Consider the following 23,507-nt stretch of genomic DNA (forward strand, 5'->3'; position numbering starts at 1 on the left):
TAGAGTTAAGCATCTTTATTTGGCATATGATTGTTCAATTTAATACAGCATTCCTTGTGTGGTAGAATAAAAACCAAATATTTGGGTAGGAATGCAAAATCACCACGTGATTAGGTAAAACGGAAATTCATTCTAGCTTCTCTCATTGTCTTTTTATGCTTCTTGCAAACAGAAAGAGTACTAATGAAGTGTTACTGATCCTACACATTACTCATGGAAATTTTCCCTGAATACCTCGACTCTATCTCATTGTTATGGCTTTTAACAGTCATTCCCCTTCTCCTCCTCCTCTTCTTCCTTCCTTGGTTTTGTCTTCAAAAATATCCAATAACTGATAAATGGGAAAACCTACCCCCAGGTCCATCAAGGCTTCCCATCATAGGCAACCTTCACCAACTTGGAAAACTGCCTCACTTTTCACTGTACAAGCTGTCCCAGAAATATGGCCCTATCATGCACCTAAAGCTTGGCCAAGTCCCTCTTCTGGTCATCTCGTCCCCAGAGATGGCAAAGGAGGTGCTCAAAACACATGATTCAAAGTGTTGTAGTAGGCCTGATTCTTGTGGTACAAGGAAACTATCATACAATCGCAAGGACATCACTTTTTCTCCGTATGGTGATTACTGGAGAGAGATTCGTAAGCTTTGTGTTATAGAACTTTTTACTTTAAAGAGGGTTCGTTCCTTTCAAAATGTTAGAGACCAAGAGATTGCTAAATTGGTGAACAACATCTCAAAGGAAGCTTTGGATTCTAACAATAAATCCATCCACCTTGATAAGAAAATATTGACATTTGCCAAAAATATCATATGCGAGGTTGCTTTTGGCACTAACATTGGACGTGAGAAGTTCAAGGAAAATGAGATTCAGAAGACTTTACAGGATGCCATGATCGTGATTAGTGGTTTTTGTGCAGCCGATTTCTTTCCATATTATGGATGGATAATTGATTTAATTACCGGATTTCGCCACAAGATGGAAAAGAGCTTTGATGCACTCGATAAATTTTCTGAGAGTGTCATCCAAGAGCATCTTGAACCTTCTAGGTCCAGGTTGGATCATGAAGACATAACTGATATTCTGATTGCTTTGTCCAATGATAAAACTGCCCCTATCAATCTCTCAAAAGATCACATTAAAGCTGTTTTCATGGTAAATCTTTATATTTTTCCCTCATTATAGCACTTGTGTAGGTTAAGTTTTACTGCAAACCCTTCTAAGCTACAAATTTAAATTATGAGGTGTCTGTAGTCAGAGCTCAAAGGCGCGCTTGACCCTTGACAATGATTCCATATAGGCAGAGTTTGTAAACAAAGGCACATAGTAAGTTTAAGATTGCTACACTTAAGCAAACAACAGTGACTCATCACTTCATCACATATGAGCTAGAACTTTAATTCAAAATCATAGACTAATTGTCTAATTCCAATCAGTTATAATGAAATTTTTACTTCATCGAATTGACATTAATGACTGTGAAGACTATTTGAATCAACATGTCAATAATGTGTAAGTTCATAGGTAAAATTATTGGATATTCGGTGGTAGTATGGGTGATTAGAAATTTATTTTACATCTGAATTGTTTTAGATGAAATAGTGTACATCTGTTTGCTGACTGTCCATCATGAACCCAAAAATGAATGCATTCCCCTGTTTACAGGATCTATTTCTGGCGTCAATTGATACTAGTTCTGGGACAACTGTATGGGCTATGAGCGAGCTTGCCAAGAACCCACGGGTAATGAGAAAAGTGCAAGTTGAAATCAGAAATGTGGTGGGAAATAAAGCACAAGTAGATGAGAAAGAAATAGAGAAACTCAAGTACTTGAAGATGGTGGTGAAGGAGACCCTCAGGTTGCATCCTCCAGTGCCACTACTATTACCTCGAGAAACAATGCAATACTGTAAGATTGGGGGCTACAACGTATACCCCAAAACCAGGATCTTTATTAATGCATGGGCTATGGGCAGAGACACTAGTATATGGTCAAAGCCGGACGAGTTTTATCCAGAGAGATTTGAGGACTGTGAGATTGATTTTAAGGGCCAGCATTACGAGTTGATTCCATTTGGTGCTGGTCGTAGAATGTGTCCTGCAATGACAATGGGCTTGGCATCGGTGGAATCTATGCTTGCAAATCTGCTGCATTGTTTTGACTGGCAGTTGCCTAACGGGATGAAATCTGATGACATCAACATGGAAGAAGAGTTTGGCCTGACTGTGAACAAGAAGTTTCCGCTTCAACTTGTGCCTATCAAACATAAGTTTTTAAACTGAGGAATCCCTTGTCTTCAAACTAGCTAGGGAATACCTTTCTTGGTAATAAGACTTTGGGAGTCAAGGCCTCCCTGGAGGTACATGGATGCCTAAGTATCTGAAGTAGCACCGGTAATTGATTATATTCAATAACAAAATATATTCAAACTGAGTAATGAACTTTATGCTCATCATAAGAATGTTGTGGCCTTCTATATGCATTTGGATATTTTGTTCAATCTATGAATATTATCCTACAGCAGTTCTTAGTTTTCCAGTGCAAACCCATTTCTATTATTGTAAAAGATTAATAGTCTTTTTATTGTAATAATGGATAAATAGTGTAAAAGATTGATTGTCGCCTAGGTACCATAATTGGTGTTTTTATTTTGCTAAAGTTGATAAATATACACATGATTCATCAGAGATGATGCGATTACATATATTGACCAATTATTCCTAACAAACTTGGCTGAGATACACTTTGCGGTAGCTCTATTTAGGGCTGTCAAAAAAATTCGAAAAATCCGATATTCGTCCGAAAAATTTGCATCCGTATCCGAGAAAAAGCGGATATCGTATCCGAGAAAAATCGGATATTATCTGTATCCGAATTCGGGGTATTCAAATCTGAAACTAAATACATATATAATATTTAAATTTTATAAATATATAATTATATATAATTTAAAATTTATTTTTTTAGTTTTTAGTGTGTGTAAATGTATTAAATAATACGTTTATACAAATTTTATATAATTGTACACATACTTTATACATATATAAATATATTATTCGTAAAAAATGTTTTATAATCATCGTCAAAACGGTAGGGGTAACAAAAAATTCAAAAAATCTGATATTCGTGCGAAATATCCGCATTCGTTTCTGAAAAAAAGCGGATATTATCCGTATCCGAAATAAAAGCGGATATTATCCGTATTCGAATCCGATGATTGCGGATGCGGCATATCCGTATTCGAATTATCCGTTTGACAGCCCTCTCTATCACAACTACGCGACAACCCCTATATATATACAGGGCCGACCCTGAGAATTAAGGGGCCTATGCGAACTCAAATTATGGGGTCCTTATAAATTAATAAATCAAGTACAAAATATATATCGAGAGCTACAAATATACTAATAAGAGGGAAAAACAAAATATTATGCAAACTAATCTTATTATATTATTTAAATATAACACGTCTTGCATTTTTTGATGCAAAAATTGTTTAAAATTTCACTAACAAATATTGCAACATAGATGCAAGTGTATAAAACAAAACAAAGCATGCATGTAAACAAAATCAGTAACTGAAATAACGAAGAGAGAAACGAAGATGTACCCGAAACCATAGCTTTCAACAGTGAATGAAAATAATGGTGCACAGATACAAAATGCCAAGAAAAAATGATCACAGCTGAGTCACCAGGCCTTGCTCGAAGTCCTGACTGCTCTTGAAGAGAATATTGCCCCCTACCTGCTGCGTTTGGGATGCGTGCAATATCTCCACCAGGATAAAACAGCTCGGAGTTGATGTTAACAGCAGGAACAAAACCTCCACCTCGACCAGCACCTCAGTCGCCGGAAAAACCAACCTACAGCACTTCGAACTTGTGTTTCTGTGGGAGAGAAAATGCAGAGAGGGAAAAGAGAAGAGAATGTTGTGTGGTATGTTTCATCAATAACTTAGGCCCTCTATTTATAGTAGAGGCTAAGTGTAACTTACAACCTTGACATTAATAGACTTTAATATACATTAATATCAGAAATCAAAACTGCTCATTTAATACATAAATCAAAACTGCTGATTTTGAATTTAAATAAAATGTAACAGCTTTTGTATTTAATCCACACATTAAATCAGTTTTAATGTTTTTAATTATGAATCTTTATTTATCAGTTACATGTCCAGATTCATTGAATCTGACTCAGCCCACTTACAAAGTGTCCAAGCCCAACAGAGACAATAACCCAGCCCGACTGATAAATTAATTCTAATTAAAAAATTAAATCACAAATAAATAAAATCCTCACTTTATTTATTTTCAATGTGGGACAAATGACACATTCTCCATTTCAAGCTTTTACAAGCTACTAGTTTCAACTCTATTTCTCTATGGATTTCATTAAGAAAATTCTTAAAACCATACATGAAAATTTAAGTTCAAATATCATTGAACAATTTCCAATCATTAGATTTTAGGATTAATATCAAGAAATAATTAAATTAAGCTCTAAAATCCTAATTTTCTAACAATCCCCCACAAATCCATACAGAAATGCGATCAGGTTTTTCATCATGACTTGTTTTTCAGAGTAGGTACCCTTCCGGGTTTGAACCCTCCTAAGTCCTCTACTTCAATGGCTATCGGATTCAGATGGAATGTTTCACCTTGAATCTTAATCCGTTTATTATAACCATGTTCCATAGACGACGCAAGTCAAAGGCTATGGTGCCAATCTACGGCTTTGAGACATTAATGGTCATGTCTCGATCCTGTTCGTCGAATGCTTCAAGGATTAACCCTATCCTCTAATTGCGACCACACAATTACATTCGCTTAGCTGGGCATCTCCAGAGATATACTGCTTCTATCTCGTCAAATGACTTGACCCCATTCAGAGTTTTAACACTCTTGCTTTTCTAGCAGTGTCAGTACCTTCTAGGTTTACAGGGGATAGACTCAGATACTATAGTATCAACTATGTAGCAAAGGTACTACCAATTCATCCTTACAGCTTGTTATTACCCATTGAATACACTTCGAGGGATCTCCTCTCATATGTATTGGGTTCCCACTGTTGATGAATTATGATGGGTTGACAGTCCCATCCCCAACCTTGACTTAAGGACCACTGCAGGTTCCAGTCCTTTAGTAAGAGGATCAGCTATATTATTCTGAGTTCCTATGAACTCTATAGCTATGATCCTATCAGTCACTAAACCCCTTATAGACTTGAGTCTAACTTGGATGTGTCTCTTAGTTTTAGCATTATGCTTTTTACTACTAATCTTGTCGATAGTTGTTCGACTATCACAGTGAATAGCAATAGCAGGAAGCGGTCTGCTTACTACAGGTATTGCAGACATAAGTCCGTGTAACCATTCAGCCTCCGTCCCTGTGGCATCAAGTGCACACAACTCAGCCTTAAAAGTAGACCGAGTAACTATAGTCTGTCTGCTTGACTTCTAGGATATTGCTCCACCAGCTAAGGTGAACACGTATCCAGTCACTCCATTGGAACCAGACTTCTTAGCTATCCAACTTGCATCACTGTACCCTTCAAGCACACCAGGAAATCTCCTGTAGTGTAAACTAAGGTACATTATGCCTTTTAGATATCTAAGTACTCTATCAAGAGCATCCCAATGAGTTCTGTTTGGACAGCTTGTATATCTAGCCAATTTAGACACAGAATATGAAATATCTGGTCTAGTACAGTTAGCAAGATACTGCAAGCTCCCAATAATCTGAGAATACCTTAACTGAGACACAGGCACTCCTGAAGTATTCTTGACAAGGGCAACTTTCGAATCATAGGGTGTACTAGCGATTCTACACTGTGAATAACCATATTTCTCAAGTATAGATTTCTCTATATAATGAGATTGAGTCAAGGTTATTCCTTCAGTGGAATGAATCAGTTTGATTCCAAGAATCACACTTGCCTCACCCATATCCTTCATTTCAAAATGCCTTTTCAAGAACTCTTTAGTCTCGTTAATAATCTCAATATTGGTTCCAAACAGTAAAATGTCATCCACATATTGGCACAAAATAACACATTCATTACCTTTAACTTTAGTGTAGACACACTTATCACTTTCATTAGTCTTATAACTGAAAGGCAATACAGTTTCATCAAACTTTTTATGCCAATCTCTGGGAGCTTGTTTCAAGCCATAGATGGATTTGATCAACTTACATACTTTCCTTTCATTGCCTGATGCAACAAATCCTTCAGGCTGATCCATATAAATCTCTTCTTCAAGTTCACCATGAAGAAAAGCTGTCTTTACATCAATCTGATGGACGATAAGACCATGGACTGAAGCCAATGCTATAAGCATTCGGATTGTTACCATTCTTGCAACCGGAGAGTATGTATCAAAGTAATCAATTCCTTCCTTTTGCTTAAAACCCTTAGCTACCAGTCTAGCTTTGTACTTGTCTATTGAGCCGTCAGGGTTCAACTTCCTTTTAAAGACCCATTTGCACCCAATAGTAGAACACCCAAGAGGGAGATCAACCAACTCCCATGTTCCATTAGAAACAATAGAGTCAATTTCACTCTTCACAGCGCCCTTCCAGTGCCTTGACTCAGAAGAATCCATAGCTTGTCGGAAAGTTAAAGGTTCGTCCTCGATATTGTAAGTGATGAAATCACCTCCAAAATCCTTGACTACCTTTGCACGCTTACTTCTCCTTGGTTCCTCTAGTTCCTTAGGAATAGAGCTACTACTAGGTTCCGCCCCCACATTTGTCATCTTTTCCACATGATCAGGAATAGAACTTGATGTGTGAGTAGGATCTTCCTCAGAAGTCATTTCAGGTATTCCAGTCTTCATAGGGTAGACATCCTCAAAGAATGTCGCATCTCGAAATTCAACTATCGTGTTTGCCACTATACCATCTATGTCAGATTTTAACACTAAAAATCTCATAGCTGTAGTGGTGTCAAGATAGCCCAGAAAGATACAGTCAACAGTCTTTGGACCTAGTTTCTTTCTCTTGTGTTCAGGAACAAGCACCTTAGCAAGGCACTCCCACACACGAAGATACTTAAGACTAGTCATCCTGCTTTTCCATAACTCTAAGGGTGTTTTATCCATGTGTTTCAGAGGGACTCTATTCAAAATATGGCAAGCCGTATTTAGAGCCTCTCCCCACATGTATTTAGGCAACCCAGAGTTAATAAGCATACTATTAATCATATCTTTAAATGTTCTGTTCTTTCGCTCATCAACCCCATTAGACTCAGGTGTGTATGGTGGAGTAACTTCATGAATTATACCATTGTTTGCACAAAATTCATTAAAAGCATTACTCGTATACTCACCACCTCTATCAGATCTCAACCTTTTAAGTAACTTACTAGTTTGTTTTTCTACTTCAGTTTTATATATAATGAATTTACTAAGTGTTTCATCCTTATGTTTAAGTAAATAAACATAACAGTATCTACTACTATCATCTATAAAAGTAATGAAGTATCTAAACTGGTCCTTGGTCAACACACCACCAAATTCACAAATATCAGTGTGTACTAAATCTAACAAGTCTGAATCCCTAACAACGTTATGAAAAGGTTTCCTTATTTGTTTAGCAGACACACATACTTGACATTTAGAATTCTTTTCTATTATATGTTTTGGTATCAACTCTAAGTTCATCATGTTCTTAAGAGCACCAAAGTTTAAATGACCTAGTCTAGCATGCCATATATTCGAGGATTCAATATAGTTAACAGAGGGAATAACATTATTATTCAAATTTCCCAAAACGGGATCAGCATTAATAACAAATAAACCATTTGACAAGTAACCCTTGCCAAAGAATGTACCAGTGTGAATAAGAACTACTTTATTACATTTGAACGAAATTTCAAAACCACTAGAAACTAAACAGCTTCCACTTATTATATTTCTACGCATGTTGGGAACATGATGCACTCTCGTCAGAGATAGAATACGTCCTGAAGGGAACTTCAGATCCACGTTTCCAACTCCATGTACTTGAGCAGCACTAGCATTCCCCATCTTCACAGTCAGACTATGACTCTGTTGATAAGATACAAATAAACTAATATCAGCACCAATATGTACATTAGCTCCAGTATCTATCAACCATTCATTTGACAGATAGGTAGAAAATATCACAGGGTTGTAGGATACATACCGGTCAACGTCGGTTTCAGAAGCCGTAGCCTCACCAACAACCATGTTCACTACAGGCCCACTTGCGGTTCCAAGCACAACATTCGCTTGTGCTACCTCGGTTTTCTTCGCTTTCTTCGTAGGGCAGTCCTTACTCCAATGCCCAACCTGCCCACAAGACCAGCATGGTTTGTTTGCCTTGGGTTTATTGGACTTGTCCTTGTCACTCTTAGGTTTATTACTATTAGATTTCTTAGCAAAAGCCTTCCTCTTTTGTCCTATAGTTGCTATGTTTACCTTTGAGGTACCGTGTTCAGTTGGCATTACATGTCCCTGTTTGGACTTGTGTTGTTCTTGCACCGAGATGTCCAGCATAAGGTTGGTCCAGGTGATCTCTCCTTCTGGTCTTTTCAGGGAGAGAGAGAACTCTTCCCAAGACTTCGGGAGCTTTTCAATCATACTCATCACCTTGAACTTCTCCGGGAGATTCATTCCAGACTCCTTCAAAGCATGCACTATCATCTCGAACTCATGCACCTGCTCAGTCATGGATTTATTGTCCACCAGCTTGAACTCGAGGAACCTTGCCACAGAATACTTTTCTAGACCTTGTGTGTCAGTATTATATGTCTGGTCCAGCTTCTCCCATAAGAGTTTTGCAGAGTAGGCATCAGAAGAATAGACATCAAACAAAGTATTTGTTAGTGCCGCCAGAATGGCAGCCCTAGCCACTCCATCCTTCTCAGCCCACTTTGCAAAAGCCTTAACTGTGTCAGCCTTCTCTTGATCCACTACTGGTTTCTCATATTCCACAACCGGCCACAGACCCTTTATAGTCTGCCACAACTTCATCCTTTTCTGCCAGCGAGAAAAGCCAATGCCACCGTTGAATTTCTCCGGTAAACTGGTTAGTTCAACAGCTTGTGGAAAACTATAGGTGGTCCAATCAATGGCCCCAGCAGTTGCACCCGAACCGCTACCACCACTAACGATAACCTCACTTTCGTTAACCATTATGCTAAATTCTAAATAACTAATATTCTCTTCAAGAATGTTGAAAATTTCACTAACAAATATTGCAACATAGAGGCAAGTGTATAAAGAATTTAGCAAGTTCAGGCCAAGACCACAGTCAACAAAACAAAGCATGCATGTAAACAAAATCAGTAACTGAAATAACGAAGAGAGAAACGAAGATGTACCCGAAACCATAGCTTTCAACAGTGAATGAAAATAATGGTGCACAGATACAAAATGCCAAGAAAAAATGATCACAGCTGAGTCACCAGGCCTTGCTCGAAGTCCTGGCTGCTCTTGAAGAGAATATTGCCCCCTACCTACTGCGTTTGGGATGCGTGCAATATCTCCACCAGGATAAAACAGCTCGGAGTTGATGTTAACAGCAGCAACAAAACCTCCACCTCAGTCGCCGGAAAAACCAACCTACAACACTTCGAACTTGTGTTTCTGTGGGAGAGAAAATGCAGAGAGGGAGAAGAGAAGAGAATGTTGTGTGGTATGTTTCATCAACAACTTAGGCCCTCTATTTATAGTAGAGGCTAAGTGTAACTTACAACCTTGACATTAATAGACTTTAATATACATTAATATCAGAAATCAAAACTGCTCATTTAATACATAAATCAAAACTGCTGATTTTGAATTTAAATAAAATGTAACAGCTTTTGTATTTAATCCACACATTAAATCAGTTTTAATGTTTTTAATTATGAATCTTTATTTATCAGTTACATGTCCAGATTCATTGAATCTGACTCAGCCCACTTACAAAGTGTCCAAGCCCAACAGAGACAATAACCCAGCCCGACTGATAAATTAATTCTAATTAAAAAATTAAATCATAAATAAATAAAATCCTCACTTTATTTATTTTCAATGTGGGACAAATGACACATTCTCCATTTCAAGCTTTTACAAGCTACTAGTTTCAACTCTATTTCTCTATGGATTTCATTAAGAAAATTCTTAAAACCATACATGAAAATTTAAGTTCAAATATCATTGAACAATTTCCAATCATTAGATTTTAGGATTAATATCAAGAAATAATTAAATTAAGTTCTAAAATCCTAATTTTCTAACAAAAATATCAATCAAATTTATATAATCAAGTTTTTCAACCATATTCTTTTCTATTGATAACATAGTTAAGCCACTTAACCTTTCTTTAGACATTTAATATCTCTACGAGTTCATTATACAATTCAAGGTCTGATATATCATAGACCTTTAGAAAATCAATAAAAAATTCTTGAACTCTGATTGGACTTTCTGAGACATTCACACATCTTAAGACAAGAGACATTTATTCATCATTACTTGCATCCGGGTACAATCTAATATAATTGAAAAATAGTTTACATCTTTAACTCTATCAATGATTACACCTTTGACCTCTCGGGCCAGTAGTTGTACCATCTCGTTCTGAATTTTGTGGCTCAAATAATGATAATGTGTCTCACCTTGTAAAATACGACGAGTATGTTCTTGCATAACAGGATCAAACTCAGCAAATAGTTCTATCATTTGTTAAAAAAATTCATTATTATTTTCATATATTTTTTCACTATTACCCCGAAATGCCAAATTATTTCTCCCAAGTCTTTTCACGTAGCAAGAATTCTCTCTAACACTTGTTTCCAATGCTTCTTCTCGAGTGATTTTTTCTTGTACAGTTGAATCAATTGTGACACTCAACTTCAATCTTTTATCCAATTCTACCCAATGTACAATAGATTCAATGTGATGTGAATTTCGTTCAAGACTTCTAAGACGTTGTGAGATGTTATACCAATCATTAATGTCCTCTTCACCTAACCGACCCACCAAATTGTTTTGGGCAAATAATTTACAACAAAAGCAAAATACTTTATCTAAAACAACTGAATATATTAACCACTTTCTATCCCGCTTTTCCCCATTTGGAAAATCTCTAATGTAATGTCTAGAAGAAAAACTCATATCATAAATATCCTTAGGAAAAGTTACATTTTTGACTCTTTTCGGACCCCTCTCAACCAAAAACTCTATCTTGTTATTTTCAATTATACTCCAATATCCCGGATCATCAACATCAAAAGAGAAATTATCCCCAGCACCCAATTTTTCATTCTCTTCCTCACTTTCACTGTCATCCTCAATACCATTAGAATTTTGGTTCTCATTTTCATTTACATTTTCATTCTCATTTTCATCATTCACAAATTGATTTTCAACTACAGTAGCATTATTCACATCACTATTAATACTATACCCAATATCCATTTCATCAACAACCACATTCTCAACTGTATTTTTTAGAAAATACTTGTCCAGAGAGCCTACATGAGTCTTTTGAAGAGCTTCTCTTCTCCTTTTCTCCTTTCTCTTCTCACCTCTCCACTTATATTTTCTTATCGGAACCATTGATCTATTTTTCTCAGATTTGTGAATATGAAATGAATAAAATACTCCAATATTAATATAATCTGTTGTTATAAACAAGAAATCCAAAGGAAAATTGACCTCTTTACTTATTAATCCAGCTTTTAGTCGTAGAAGATTTGATTGAATGAATCTAATAGTAGCTAGCTACGTGTTTCTCACTGGTCTCTTGCAAATTTGAGTAACTTTACCATATTAGTACTTGTTTAATAAAACAAAAATTATTAACTTACAAAATTAATTGGATGTTTAATTTGAAAGAAAAATTAAATGAATTAAATGTTTAAAACAGTAAAAGTATGAATATTAAATACTAAAATAAATTGAATATTAGTCAAAAAAAATAAGTTTAATAATTGAATATTATATACTAATTTTTCAAGTACTAAAAACTAAATTAAAAACTAAAAATAAATAAAATAAATAAAAAATAATTATAAATAAAAAAACACACTTACATATATACACACCTATAAAATATGGGGGACTTATTTTGGAAACTAGTCTGTCTACGATCAGGGCCACCCCTATACGTATCACACTAACAAAATTAGTATTCTAATTATTTTAAATTTTCAGGAAACTTCAATATCTTAAGGTTAGATTTGATAAGGATACGAGATAGTTACCATATGACGAAGTGCAATCCACAAAAATGTTATCTTTTGAGTACAATATTGAGCGTTTGATAATTTGAACCAACACCTCACAAGTCCATATATCATAGTTCCAGGATAAAGAGATAGACATCGAATGGTACGGTAGCATTTTCAGCTCTGTCTTCTTTGTACTGAGGCATAATGGAAATCTTTTCGGAATCTCTGAGCTCCCTCTCATTGCCATGGCTTCTTACTGGCATTACCATTCTCATTGTCTTCTCCTTTCCTTCATTTTTCTACAGAAGTTTAAGTAAACAAAGCGTCGAAAACTTAGCCCCAGGTCCTTCAAGCCTTCCCATAATTGGCAACCTTCACCAACTTGGAAAGTTGCCTCATCTTTCTCTGTATAAACTGTCCCAAAAATATGGCCCCGTGATGCACCTAAAACTTGGTCAAGTCCCTACACTGGTTATTTCATCCGCAGAGATGGCAAAAGAGGTGTTACAATTTCATGACATAAAATGCTGCAATAGGCCTGATTCGTATGGTATGAGGAAGCTATCATACAACCGAAAGGATATCTCTTTTTCTCCTTACGGTGATTACTGGCGTGAGATGCGTAAGCTTTGTGTTATAGAACTTCTTACTGTCAAGAGGGTCCGTTCGTTTCAGCATGTTAGAGGTCGAGAGATTGCTAAATTTGTGAACGCTCTCTCTCAAGTAGCGTTAGAACCTAACAATAAATCCATCCAACTCGATAGTAAAGTATACTCACTTGCAAAAAACATTATATGTGGGATTGCTTTTGGCACTGACTTTGAGAGGGAGAAGCTCAAGGAAAAACAAATTCAGAAGACTATACAGGACGCCTTGCTCGTGACTAGTGGCTTTTGCGCAGCAGATTTTTTCCCATATTATGGATGGATGATTGACATAGTAACAGGGTTTCGTCAGATGCTGGAAAAGTGCTTTCACGAGTTCGATCAATTTTATGAGGATGTTATTCAAGAACACCTTGAACCTTCCAGGCCCAGGTTGGATCATGAAGACATTACTGACATCTTAATTGCTTTGTCAAATGATAAAACTGGTCCTCTCCGACTCTCAAAAGATAACATTAAAGCTGTCTTCATGGTACTATTATCTTCTTTGTCACATTTTCATTGTTTAATGTTATTATATCGTTTATTCCGAACCCCGCCTAAGCCATATAATTAAACAGTAAAAAAAATGGTACCCTTGTTACTTTGGTACTTTTGTGTTCTATCGAACTAGTGTTAATTTCCTTATTAACATAGAGTATAAATTTGCACATCGACTAGATAAGATGTCCACATTATGTTAAGGACGCTATTAAAAATGATCTATTAGGCAGATTTCTGCAACTTAAAGTTTTAGTCAGGCTGTAGCAGTTTAATCCATAGTCCATTGGATGGATCGGTATCAGAAATAAGATTAATGTTTTCTCTTGTTTCCAGGACTTATTTCTTGCTTCAATAGACACTACCTCTGCAACAACTGTATGGGCAATGAGCGAACTTGCCAAGAACCCACGAGTAATGACAAAGGTGCAAGCTGAGATCAGAAAGATTATGGGTAATAAGAAAGAAGTAGAGGAGAGTGACATAGAGAAGCTCAAGTATTTCAAGATGGTGATAAAAGAGACTCTGAGGTTGCACCCTGCAGTACCACTACTACTACCTCGTGAATCAATGCAGTACTGTACGATTGGGGGCTACAATGTATACCCGAAAACCAGAATCTTTGTTAATGCATGGGCGATTGGCAGAGACATGAGTACATGGTCGAATCCAGAAGAATTTTATCCAGAGAGATTTGAGAACAGTGAGATTGATTACAAGGGTCAGCATTACGAGTTGATTCCATTTGGTGCTGGACGTAGAATGTGTCCAGGAATGACAATGGGTTTAGCGTCGGTGGAATCCATACTTGCAAATATGCTGCACCGTTTTGACTGGCAGTTGCCTAGCGGGATGAAACCTGAAGACATTAACATGGAAGAAGAGGTTGGCTTGACTATTAACAAAAAGTTCCCACTTCATCTGGTACCCATTAAACATGAAATGCAAATAGAGTAACCCCTTGGTTTCAGGCAACCGGATACTCCTTTACATGCAATAAAAGTTGGATGGTCCAAATCTCTGTGAAACTGATGAATGAATTTTAAATCTTTTGTGATTGAGTAATTAAAGTTTACTTTCATGAGTCTGTTGTTGGCGTCTACTTGTACAAAACCAGACTTACAGACTCGTAGAACAGAGCCTGGTGAATGTAGTAAGTATGCCAACCTTACTCTAAACTTAAAGAGTAAGGTTAGGGAAAGGTCTGGTAGATCATAGAGACCTAAATTAATCACCACAGTTGCCGATGAATAAATTCTAGTCGATTATAAAGCTATCATCGACGGGCAAACAAAGTGCTAATTTTTTCTCGTTCTGCACCCACTGCTGGACCAACAACCGTGGATTTTTTTTTTTCACCAATTAGCTCAGAAAGGATTTTGCGTCTCCTCAATTGAGTCAGTTGATTACTTTCCGGCAATTCACGACACTGTGCTGCGAATAAATTATCATACAATCCTAAGGGCTTTGTTTTTTCTCCTTACAGTAATTACTGGCCAGAGATGCGTTAACTTCTTTTAGGATAAGTTTTAGTAACAACATCGACCACATACTCTACTAACCGACAACATTTACAGGAAGATACAAATAAGATTCCTATAAACTCTTGCTGTAAGATATACTTAAGAAACATTCCTTTAATATTATTAGTACTAAGATTATTATTAAGAAGGTCATCTATTTACTTAATTTATCAACCTCTCAGTTGAGGTCTTATATTTATACCAAGTCTCAAATGAGTTTTCTCTTATAAAATGGGCCTTTTTGGGCTTTACATTATGTTCTATAATTATCCTAATTATAACTCCTTGGGCCGTATTGTCTTGATCCAACATTTATCCCCTCCTAGTTCGAGCAACTATCTTTTAGATTCACGCTTTATTTGTTTCGAAACATGGGAATGGGGAACATGAGAAAATTTTGAAATAAACACATAAAAAATAAGTGTTAGTAAAAAGCAGGAAAATAAAGACGAAGATAAAGAAAATAAGAGTGAACGTTTGTGCGCATTGTCTGTTTTTTTTATTATTATTTATTTATTTTGTTTGAAATGTACAAGTACTTGAAAAAATCTTTTTGGCTTGTTTTGCTTTTATTTTCTGGGAGTTATTGATTGGGGACTTGGCTGTTCGGCTTCTTCCCTCTTTATCAAAACTGCAGCGTCTGCCCGGAGAACTCCACTCAGCCTTGTTAGGTCACACGTACTGTAAAGGGGGTGAATACAGTGTATAATACAATCAAATCGAACTTTAAAATCTTAAGTAACAGAAAACAAACTTTATTGAAACAATAAACTCTGTTACAATATGAAACTGTTACCTCTCAGTGATGAACAAATATCACGAGAGCTGCTAGGGTTACAATGAATAATCTTCTCGAATATGATAACACTTATAGTGTAAACCCTATGTCTGTGTTTATATACTACACATTTACAAGATAATCGCTAATTGATATGGAATATAATTCTGCTTCCTAAAATATATCAATCAGATATCTTTTCTTCCAAATATTCCATTCTTCACGGAACTCCTTCTTCATGCATATCTCTTCTTATGTTTATCTTGATCTTCTTTCCTTTAATCAGCTACTGTCCTTATCTGATCGTCCTTCAGCACTTAAGTTCTAATATCTAACTTCTGATGATTATCTCCTGATAATATAAGTACTGATATCCTTAAGTCCTGACTTCCAGTATAAGTACTGATCAACGGTTAAGTACTGATTTGTCCTGTTAAGTAAGATCTGAAATCTAAACATAAATTATATTAGCCATGACATTATCAAATATATCTAACAATCTCCCCCAACTTGTAAATTAGCATAATATACAAGTTTAACAGATATTTGATGATGTCAAAAACATTAAGTACAAATGCATGAGAATTAGACTAGATAACTACAACTTACAGTCCTTAAAGCTTTACCAATATTCAACTTCTGATAACAACTTCAGTCTGTACAAATATCAGAATTTAAGCAGTTGTAGATCTTCGACTTGGCTTCATCATCTGATCTCTCTGATGTCAGGAGTTGTTCTGAGATAGTTCTTCAACAAACATTTCTCAGCATATCTGAGTTCATCAATCATTCTCCTTTTGGCATCTTTAAGCTCTGCAGTATCTTCACCAATTTGAAAGATTGCAGCTCTGAGATCATTGATCTTTGCTTTTCTTATATCCTGATCCAGTCTGATCAAATAAGCTTTATCAGACTCAAGATTGAATTCAACAGCCCTGTACCCCAGAAAGGTAGTTATAATCTTAACAGTGTTGGGCTTCATTTCAACTATATCACCATTGTGATCTCTGTACTTTGGAACGTATGTGCTGTTAGACTTAACAGAATAAAGCCTTTTCTGTCTCTGAATCTGTTCTTTCAAATAGTTTGCAGCAGTTCCTGTTATTCTGTCATCCACATGAAGTAAGAATAGTACATGCTCCAATTCTTCAAAATACTTCAATGGAATGACATTTTGTCTTATATGATAAACCCTTCCATCTGTCATGAAATACAACAAGATGTATTCTTTCAAGTAGGTATGGTAAACCATCTGTACAGATTCCAGTTGATTCAATCTCTCAGGAGTTGCTCCAATACCTGGTTCACTCAAGGAAGTTGGATCATTGGTAGTGTTATGTATTCTTCTTTCATCAGCACTTCCCAATCCAGTTTTATCTCTTGCTTCCTTTCCATTAACTACTCTTGCTTCAAAACCACTTGCAGTAGTCTTCAAAGGTTGAGTCTGTTTTGCTTTAGTGAATCCTGGTAGGTGTGTCTTTGGTCTATCTTCTGATATCAAGTTAACTTGAGCTATGTCAGAGGTTACTTGCTTCTTCTGAATATCAGAACTTACAATCTCTTGACTCTGAACAACTTGAGCCATGTCAGAGGTTGTTTTAAGAACTTTTCTTGAAGTCAGAGCAAGATTATCCTTTTCATCAGTAATTTCTTCATCCTCAGGAGGCACATAAACCTTGATAGGTTCACAACCTTTTCTTTACCCTTGGATCTTGGATCTATCTGCGGTTGTGATCTAGCCAATGTTGCTTCAGTATGTGTCCTTTCTTTGATCACAATGCCTTTGAGTTTTGAAAGTGGCTTTTTACCAGAAGCTTCAGATTTAGATGTGACTTTCTTTGATTTAAGCCTGGCTTCTTCTTCCATTAAACTTTCCAAGTCCATTCCTGGATTTTCCTGAAGAAATAACTGTCTTGACATTTCCTCATCAAGATCTAAAAGTTCATCAGAACTTATCCTTTTACCAGCAGCAGAACTTATTCTTTCCCAGTATCAGAACTTGTCCTGTGACTTGTGATTTCAGCTTTTCTTGATGTGAATCTTCTACCTTGACTATGACCTCTACCCATTCCAGGGTTTCTTTGATCATCTTTTTCATCATCCTTTCCTGTCAGTGTCTTGTCAGTCTTGCATTTGGACTTAATTACTTTCTCCCCCTTTTTGGCATCAGCAGGTAGTAGAAGAGAGATAAGCAATTCCACTGAGGATTGGATTTTAGTCAGTTGTGATTACTGAGAAGCTTGATTTTTCAGAATATCATCAATCTGAGCTTGTTGATGATCTTGAGTCTTCTCAATATAAGCAATCCTGTCAAAGGTAGGTTGGAAGAACTTTTTCTTATCAATTTTCCAAACTTGTTCCTGTTTGATAAATTCTTCCTGAATCTTGTGTAGCTCTGCATGAGTAGTTGAGTGAAGACCTTGTAGATGTTTAGTACTCAATGCAGTGACTCTAAGCTGGGTTTTGAAATCATCAGAATTTAACATTTCATCAGCTTTTGTCAAGTACTCAGTAAGATGCTTGTCAGTTGGAACACATGAAACTGAGTTCCATTCCTTAGTTCACTCCTGTCCTGCAGGAGTTTCACTCCAAGGTACTGGTGCTTCTCTGGTAACAAACTTCTTAACCAGTTCAGACTTTAGAATAGTCTGTTGAGGAGCATGTCCTGAAGGACCTGCTGCATCAGCATCTGCAGTTGGAGCAGCATCACCAGTATCTCCAGCATTTGCAGCATCAGAACTTAAAGAATCAGTATCTTCTGATAAGACAACAGTGTGAGTAGCAATGGAGGCTTCAGCATCCTCTAATTGCTGATCTGGTTCTAAGTTCTGATCAACAGCCATATCCTGATGCTCACCTAAAGTCTGATCATCAGCATCTTGATGCAGAGAAGGTGTTGTAGATAACTCTGGAGTTTGAACAGCATCAGTAACAGGTGTTGTGGAAGGATTAGTTGCTGTTGGAGCTTCTAAGAAAATTACTTCAGACACAACCAAGTTTTGAACATCAATATCAGCACTTGTGCCTGGATCAACAAGAGACACAGATGGGGTGGTAGCCTTTTTAGAAACAGCTTCCTTAGATGGAGTTGATGGAGAAGAAGTGACTGGAGCAAATTCCTTGTCTTGTGAGATCAGAAATTCCTGATCCCTTTCCTTAGCAGCTTCCTCTTCATCATCTGAAACTGGCCTGTGTGCCCTTTGTTTCTTGTATCTCTTTGTTGATTTGGATTCCTTGGGAGTTTCAGGAACTGTCATTCTTCTAAGCCTCTTGAGAAGCCTAGCTCCCCCAATTCCAGAATCCTTCTGAGAAGTCTCTTTCTCAGCTTCACATACAACAGGTTCTGAAGAAGGAACCTGTTCCTCAGTATTAGATTCATCTCTCAAGGCAATCCTCCTTCTCTTTTGAGGTGTTTGAGGAACAGTCTTTGTCCTCTTTGGCTTAAGGTATGAAGGCTTCACAGTAGGTGCTGAGGATGAGGGTTGAACAGTCTGTGAAGTGGAGAGATAGGATTTGAGATATGTCCTGAGGGTAGGTTGAGTAGAATGAGTGGTAGGTGCTGAGGATAATGGTTTTTGGGTGTTTGTTGTTGGTTGAACATCAGAGTAAACAAATCTATAAGTATTAGGATCAACATTTATTAGGATCTGTTTTACAGACTGAGGAATCTGTAATGGTCTAACCACTGATTTCTTAGTGTCAGCATTTACCAGGTCATTAAAGTAGCGTTTTGCAACTTTAAAAGGTGGGGTTGAGGAACTGACTAATTGAGGTTCATCAGTACAAAAAGTATAAATAAGTTGATAGAATCTAGCAAAATAGACAACATTCCTATCCTCTGTCATCCTATCCCCAATAAAACCAATTATACCAGTTGCAAAATCAAAATGAGTTTGATTGATAATAGCATACCCGATGTGCTGACTCAGAATTGGGATAGCATCAAAATTCGAACATTTGTTCCCAAAAGCTTTGGTGATGCAGTCGAAGAAGAAGCTCCATTCTCTTCTGATATGAGCCCGTTTCAACTGCCCAAGTTTTGCCAAACTCTTTTCATATCCCAAATTAGCCATTAACTTCTGAAGAGCTGATTCCTCTGGAATTGAAAAAGTACACTCTTCTGGGAGATGTAGAGCCCTGCATATTGTACCAGGAGTAACTGCATAAGATGAATCACCCACTTCGAAAACAATATTGGGAGTGCCATGTTTACCACCATCATCAAAGTGCCCAGTCTGCCAAAACGTCAGAACTTGTTGGCTCGAAAAGACTGAAGGTTGGGTTAATGCATACCCAATCTCACTGTGTGCAAGAAGATCTTGCACACAATGCAATTCAGATGGAGCTTCAGCATGATCAAGAATTGCAGCATAGTTGTTTGGAACAAACTTAGCTCCATCAATGATTAAATCCTTAGGTGCCATGTGAAAAATTGAGATGAAAAAGTGCCTGTTAGGTGTTTGATAAAATGTCTATATGAAAAACCAACGAGAGAAGAAGAGAGAAAGTGAGAGTAAAAGCAAGTAGAGAGAAAAAAATATGAAGCAAATAAAAGATTAAAGAAATCCTCTCTCTGTCGTACTTATACTCTGAAAAAAATGTTACCGTTGGACACCTGTCAGACATGCAGTAATAACGGATAGTTACTGGGCTCGAGAAAACAGTAATTATTACTTACCCACTCGCCTGTTTTCAAGGAAAAAAACCGTTCCACTTACCCAGATATTCCATTAATTAAGGTGAAACAGTTTTAATTCAAAAGTGAAGCCGTTCCCACTTATTGAATTATTTTTCACTGCAACATTAATATTCTGAAAATAAATCAAGTGAAAATGACAAGATAAATCATATGAGTAAGTACTGATAAAGGAAAGTCAGAACTTAAATTAAAACAGAATTTATATGGTCATCAGAATATCAATCAGGATTTATCAATGCATTACAAAATATCTTAGAGACAAAAGCTTGAAACAAAAACAAATTTCATTAATATATCAAGTGAATACATTCATGAAATTGAGATTACATCAGAATTTATACAAGATTTCCCTAAGCTGCTAAACCTAACATCAACAGCTTTAGTCCTAGCTAAGAAGCCTGACAAAGCTGATGATGAAGAAAAACAGGAAGAAGACGAGATTAAATCATTTCTTCTTCCTACTCTCGATAAACAGAATGGCGAGTCGGATGATTCGCTCTTGCTGGTGGAGAGCTTCCAGCCTTTCCTCCTCCAATCGCTCCAGATGGCGATGGTAGTCCATATAGAAGAACAGGAGGTGGGTCAGTACTTCCTGTGGGACAGAGTCCCATATCTCCTCAGGAATGGCCGTGACATGCCATTCCTGCTGCCAGTCGGCACAGCTTAGCTCCATATTGAAGTTTTGGTAGTTCAAAAACATGTTGTATCTGACCATTGTGTTTTTGAAAGAAAAAGTATGAAGGTAAGTTTGTGAGAAAGAATTTGATGGGAAGGCTGATGTGAAGTGGCTGCTTATATAGGCAAGAGAATGCTAGGAGATGTAAAAGTATTTAATGCTGACAGGTAGAATTAATTCTACCTCGTCTCCCCAGACTTGGAAAAAGAATAACATTCATTGGAAGGAGAAAACATGGTTGAATGCGCACAAGAAACAAGTAAATGTGAACTGTTCAAGTACGAATATCATTAACCCTAACCATAGTGACTATTAATCTTCCACTTCAACATATTCTAGTTTGAACTGAGACTGTTATCAAATTTTATCCATAGAGAAGTCAAGTAAAGAATTAGACTGTAATATCAGAACTTAGACTTATATCAGAACTTAACAGTCATCAGAACATAATTTCTTAACTCGAAAAAGGAATGCCTACCTAAGTAAATCCTCATACAAGTTTTGAGTTATACTCTTCAGAACTTAATCGTCAGAATATGCAACCAAAACTTGTCCTCAGAGTTAGTGCAAAATGACACAATGACTGTTTATCTAAAACAACATAGACCACCACAGTAATTTTCATCATTCAGATGGAGTGATTAGTGTGTGCATTAAGCTAAATTTCAGACAAGGAGTAAAGTTTGATTCACTTCAGTACATCTTAGAAATAAGGCATAACTAAAATTTTGCTAAAGAGCTGTCATTATCCTGAAACCTACTGATGAATGAGTTCATGCTTGAGTCCACCTCAACTGTTTTGTGCTAATTTTATGCATCTTTTTAAATTCTATTTTACAGTGGCTTCTCAGTGTAAGTGAGTCACGACTGCTTATCAGAATTTATGCTATTATCAGAGTATTTCTCCAGTAATCATAGAGAGTGAAAAGTCACCAAGAAAATATTTTGTTTTTCTAATGCATATTTACTTAATAACAGCAATGCACTTGGGTCGTCCCTTCCACATTTTTACTCTAGATCTCAAAGGAGTACCTGATTTTATTATTTGATCTTTTTGTTTTTTCTTTTGATAATTGAGGTTTATCAGCACTTAGTACATTCAGTAGATTTACTAGTATCAGAACTTAACAGATGAGTAGCATTATTTTAATTTGTGACTTAGTAATAAGATAAACAAAGTAAACTCAACTAAGCTCAATTATCAGAATTTGCTTGTGTCATAAGATTTCCACAAAAATAATTACTTCTTACATGGGATCATTTGTTTATTGAAGACTACTAGGTCAGTATCTAGCACAGTTATCCTCATAGGATTGAATAGTTACTTAAACAGACATATCACTTATCAGAGTTTAGAAACATATATCAGACAACAATCAGTACTTGAACGCATATTTCAATTAATCACAGAATACACAAAGAGATTACATTCTGTAAATACTGATCATAAAGTCTAATGAAACAGAACAAAACCAGACACATTTAGAAAAAGAACCTGAAACCATTCCAAGTTCATTTACCAATCTTGTAAAAGTGGCTTCACATAGTGGTTTTGTGAAGATATCTGCTAGTTGTTGATCTGTTGGAACAAAGTACAATTCCACTGTACCTTCATCCACATGTTCCCTTATGAAGTGGTACCTGATGCTGATGTGCTTTGTCATAGAGTGTTGAACTGGATTACCTGTCATAGCAATAGCACTTTGATTATCACAGCAAATAGGGATTTTGAAATATGTTAACCCATAATCCAGTAACTGATTCTTCATCCAAAGAATCTGTGCACAACAGCTTTCTGCAACAATATACTTTGCTTCTGCAGTTGATGTGGAAATTGACTTTTGTTTCTTGCTGAACCAAGAAACCAATCTGCCTCCAAGAAATTGGCAGCTTCCACTTGTGCTTTTCCTGTCAATTTTGCAACCTGCAAAATCTGCATCTGAGTAACCTATTAGTTTAAAATCTGATTCTCTAGGATACCACAATCCCAGATCAGCTGTTCCTTTAAGATACTTAAAGATTCTTTTCACAGCTGTTAAGTGAGGTTCTCTTGGATCTGCTTGAAATCTTGCACAAAGACAGGTAGCATACATGATATCAGGTCTACTAGCAGTTAGATAGATTAGAGAGCCAATCATACCTCTGTAATCAGTAATATCTACTGATTTACCAGTATCCTTATCCAGTTTTGTTGCAGTGGCCATGGGAGTGGATGCACTTGAACAATCTTGCATTCCGAATTTCTTTAGCAAGTTTCTGGTGTACTTAGTTTGACAAATAAAAGTGCCTTCTTCATTCTGCTTGACTTGAAGGCCCAGAAAATAGCTAAGTTCCCCCATCATACTCATATGATATCTTGACTGCATCAGTTTGGCAAACTTCTTGCAAAGTCTGTCATTTGTAGACCCAAAAATGATATCATCAACATAAATCTGGACGAGAAGTAAGTCCTTCCGTGGTTGAGGTAGAATAGTGTTTTGTCTATTGTTCCTCTGTTGAATC

At 36.5% G+C, this 23,507-nt stretch overlaps 3 protein-coding genes across 3 annotated transcripts; 2 read left to right on the forward strand and 1 right to left on the reverse strand.

The window, feature by feature from the left end:
• The first annotated feature begins 101 nt into the window (after positions 1-101).
• LOC141672351 (cytochrome P450 71B34-like) lies at positions 102-2,704 on the forward strand. Its single transcript, XM_074478924.1, has 2 exons — positions 102-1,152; positions 1,663-2,704. The coding sequence occupies exons 1-2, from the start codon at positions 214-216 to the stop codon at positions 2,278-2,280; spliced, it is 1,557 nt and encodes a 518-aa protein (XP_074335025.1). The 5' UTR covers positions 102-213; the 3' UTR covers positions 2,281-2,704.
• Positions 2,705-10,694: 7,990 nt separating this feature from the next.
• On the reverse strand, positions 10,695-11,570 carry LOC141674301 (uncharacterized). The gene has a single exon (XM_074481027.1). It carries the CDS (start codon positions 11,568-11,570, stop codon positions 10,695-10,697), a length of 876 nt encoding a protein of 291 aa, XP_074337128.1.
• A 695-nt stretch (positions 11,571-12,265) lies between these two features.
• On the forward strand, positions 12,266-14,612 carry LOC141671038 (cytochrome P450 71B34-like). The gene is made up of 2 exons (XM_074477119.1): positions 12,266-13,321; positions 13,666-14,612. The coding sequence occupies exons 1-2, from the start codon at positions 12,389-12,391 to the stop codon at positions 14,284-14,286; spliced, it is 1,554 nt and encodes a 517-aa protein (XP_074333220.1). The 5' UTR covers positions 12,266-12,388; the 3' UTR covers positions 14,287-14,612.
• The last annotated feature ends 8,895 nt before the right edge of the window (positions 14,613-23,507 follow it).

Source organism: Apium graveolens, chromosome 7 (genome assembly GCF_009905375.1).
Source record: "Apium graveolens cultivar Ventura chromosome 7, ASM990537v1, whole genome shotgun sequence".
In the NCBI taxonomy this organism is placed as follows: domain Eukaryota; kingdom Viridiplantae; phylum Streptophyta; class Magnoliopsida; order Apiales; family Apiaceae; genus Apium; species Apium graveolens.

Excerpts from the sequence above, each read along its gene's own strand:
- LOC141672351 (XM_074478924.1), top strand. The coding sequence starts at position 214 with ATGGAAATTTTCCCTGAATACCTCGACTCTATCTCATTGTTATGGCTT. Across the intron at positions 1,153-1,662 it reads ACATTAAAGCTGTTTTCATG|GATCTATTTCTGGCGTCAAT; the intron begins GTAAATCTTTAT and ends CCCTGTTTACAG.
- LOC141674301 (XM_074481027.1), bottom strand. The coding sequence starts at position 11,570 with ATGGTTCCGATAAGAAAATATAAGTGGAGAGGTGAGAAGAGAAAGGAG.
- LOC141671038 (XM_074477119.1), top strand. The coding sequence starts at position 12,389 with ATGGAAATCTTTTCGGAATCTCTGAGCTCCCTCTCATTGCCATGGCTT. Across the intron at positions 13,322-13,665 it reads ACATTAAAGCTGTCTTCATG|GACTTATTTCTTGCTTCAAT; the intron begins GTACTATTATCT and ends TCTTGTTTCCAG.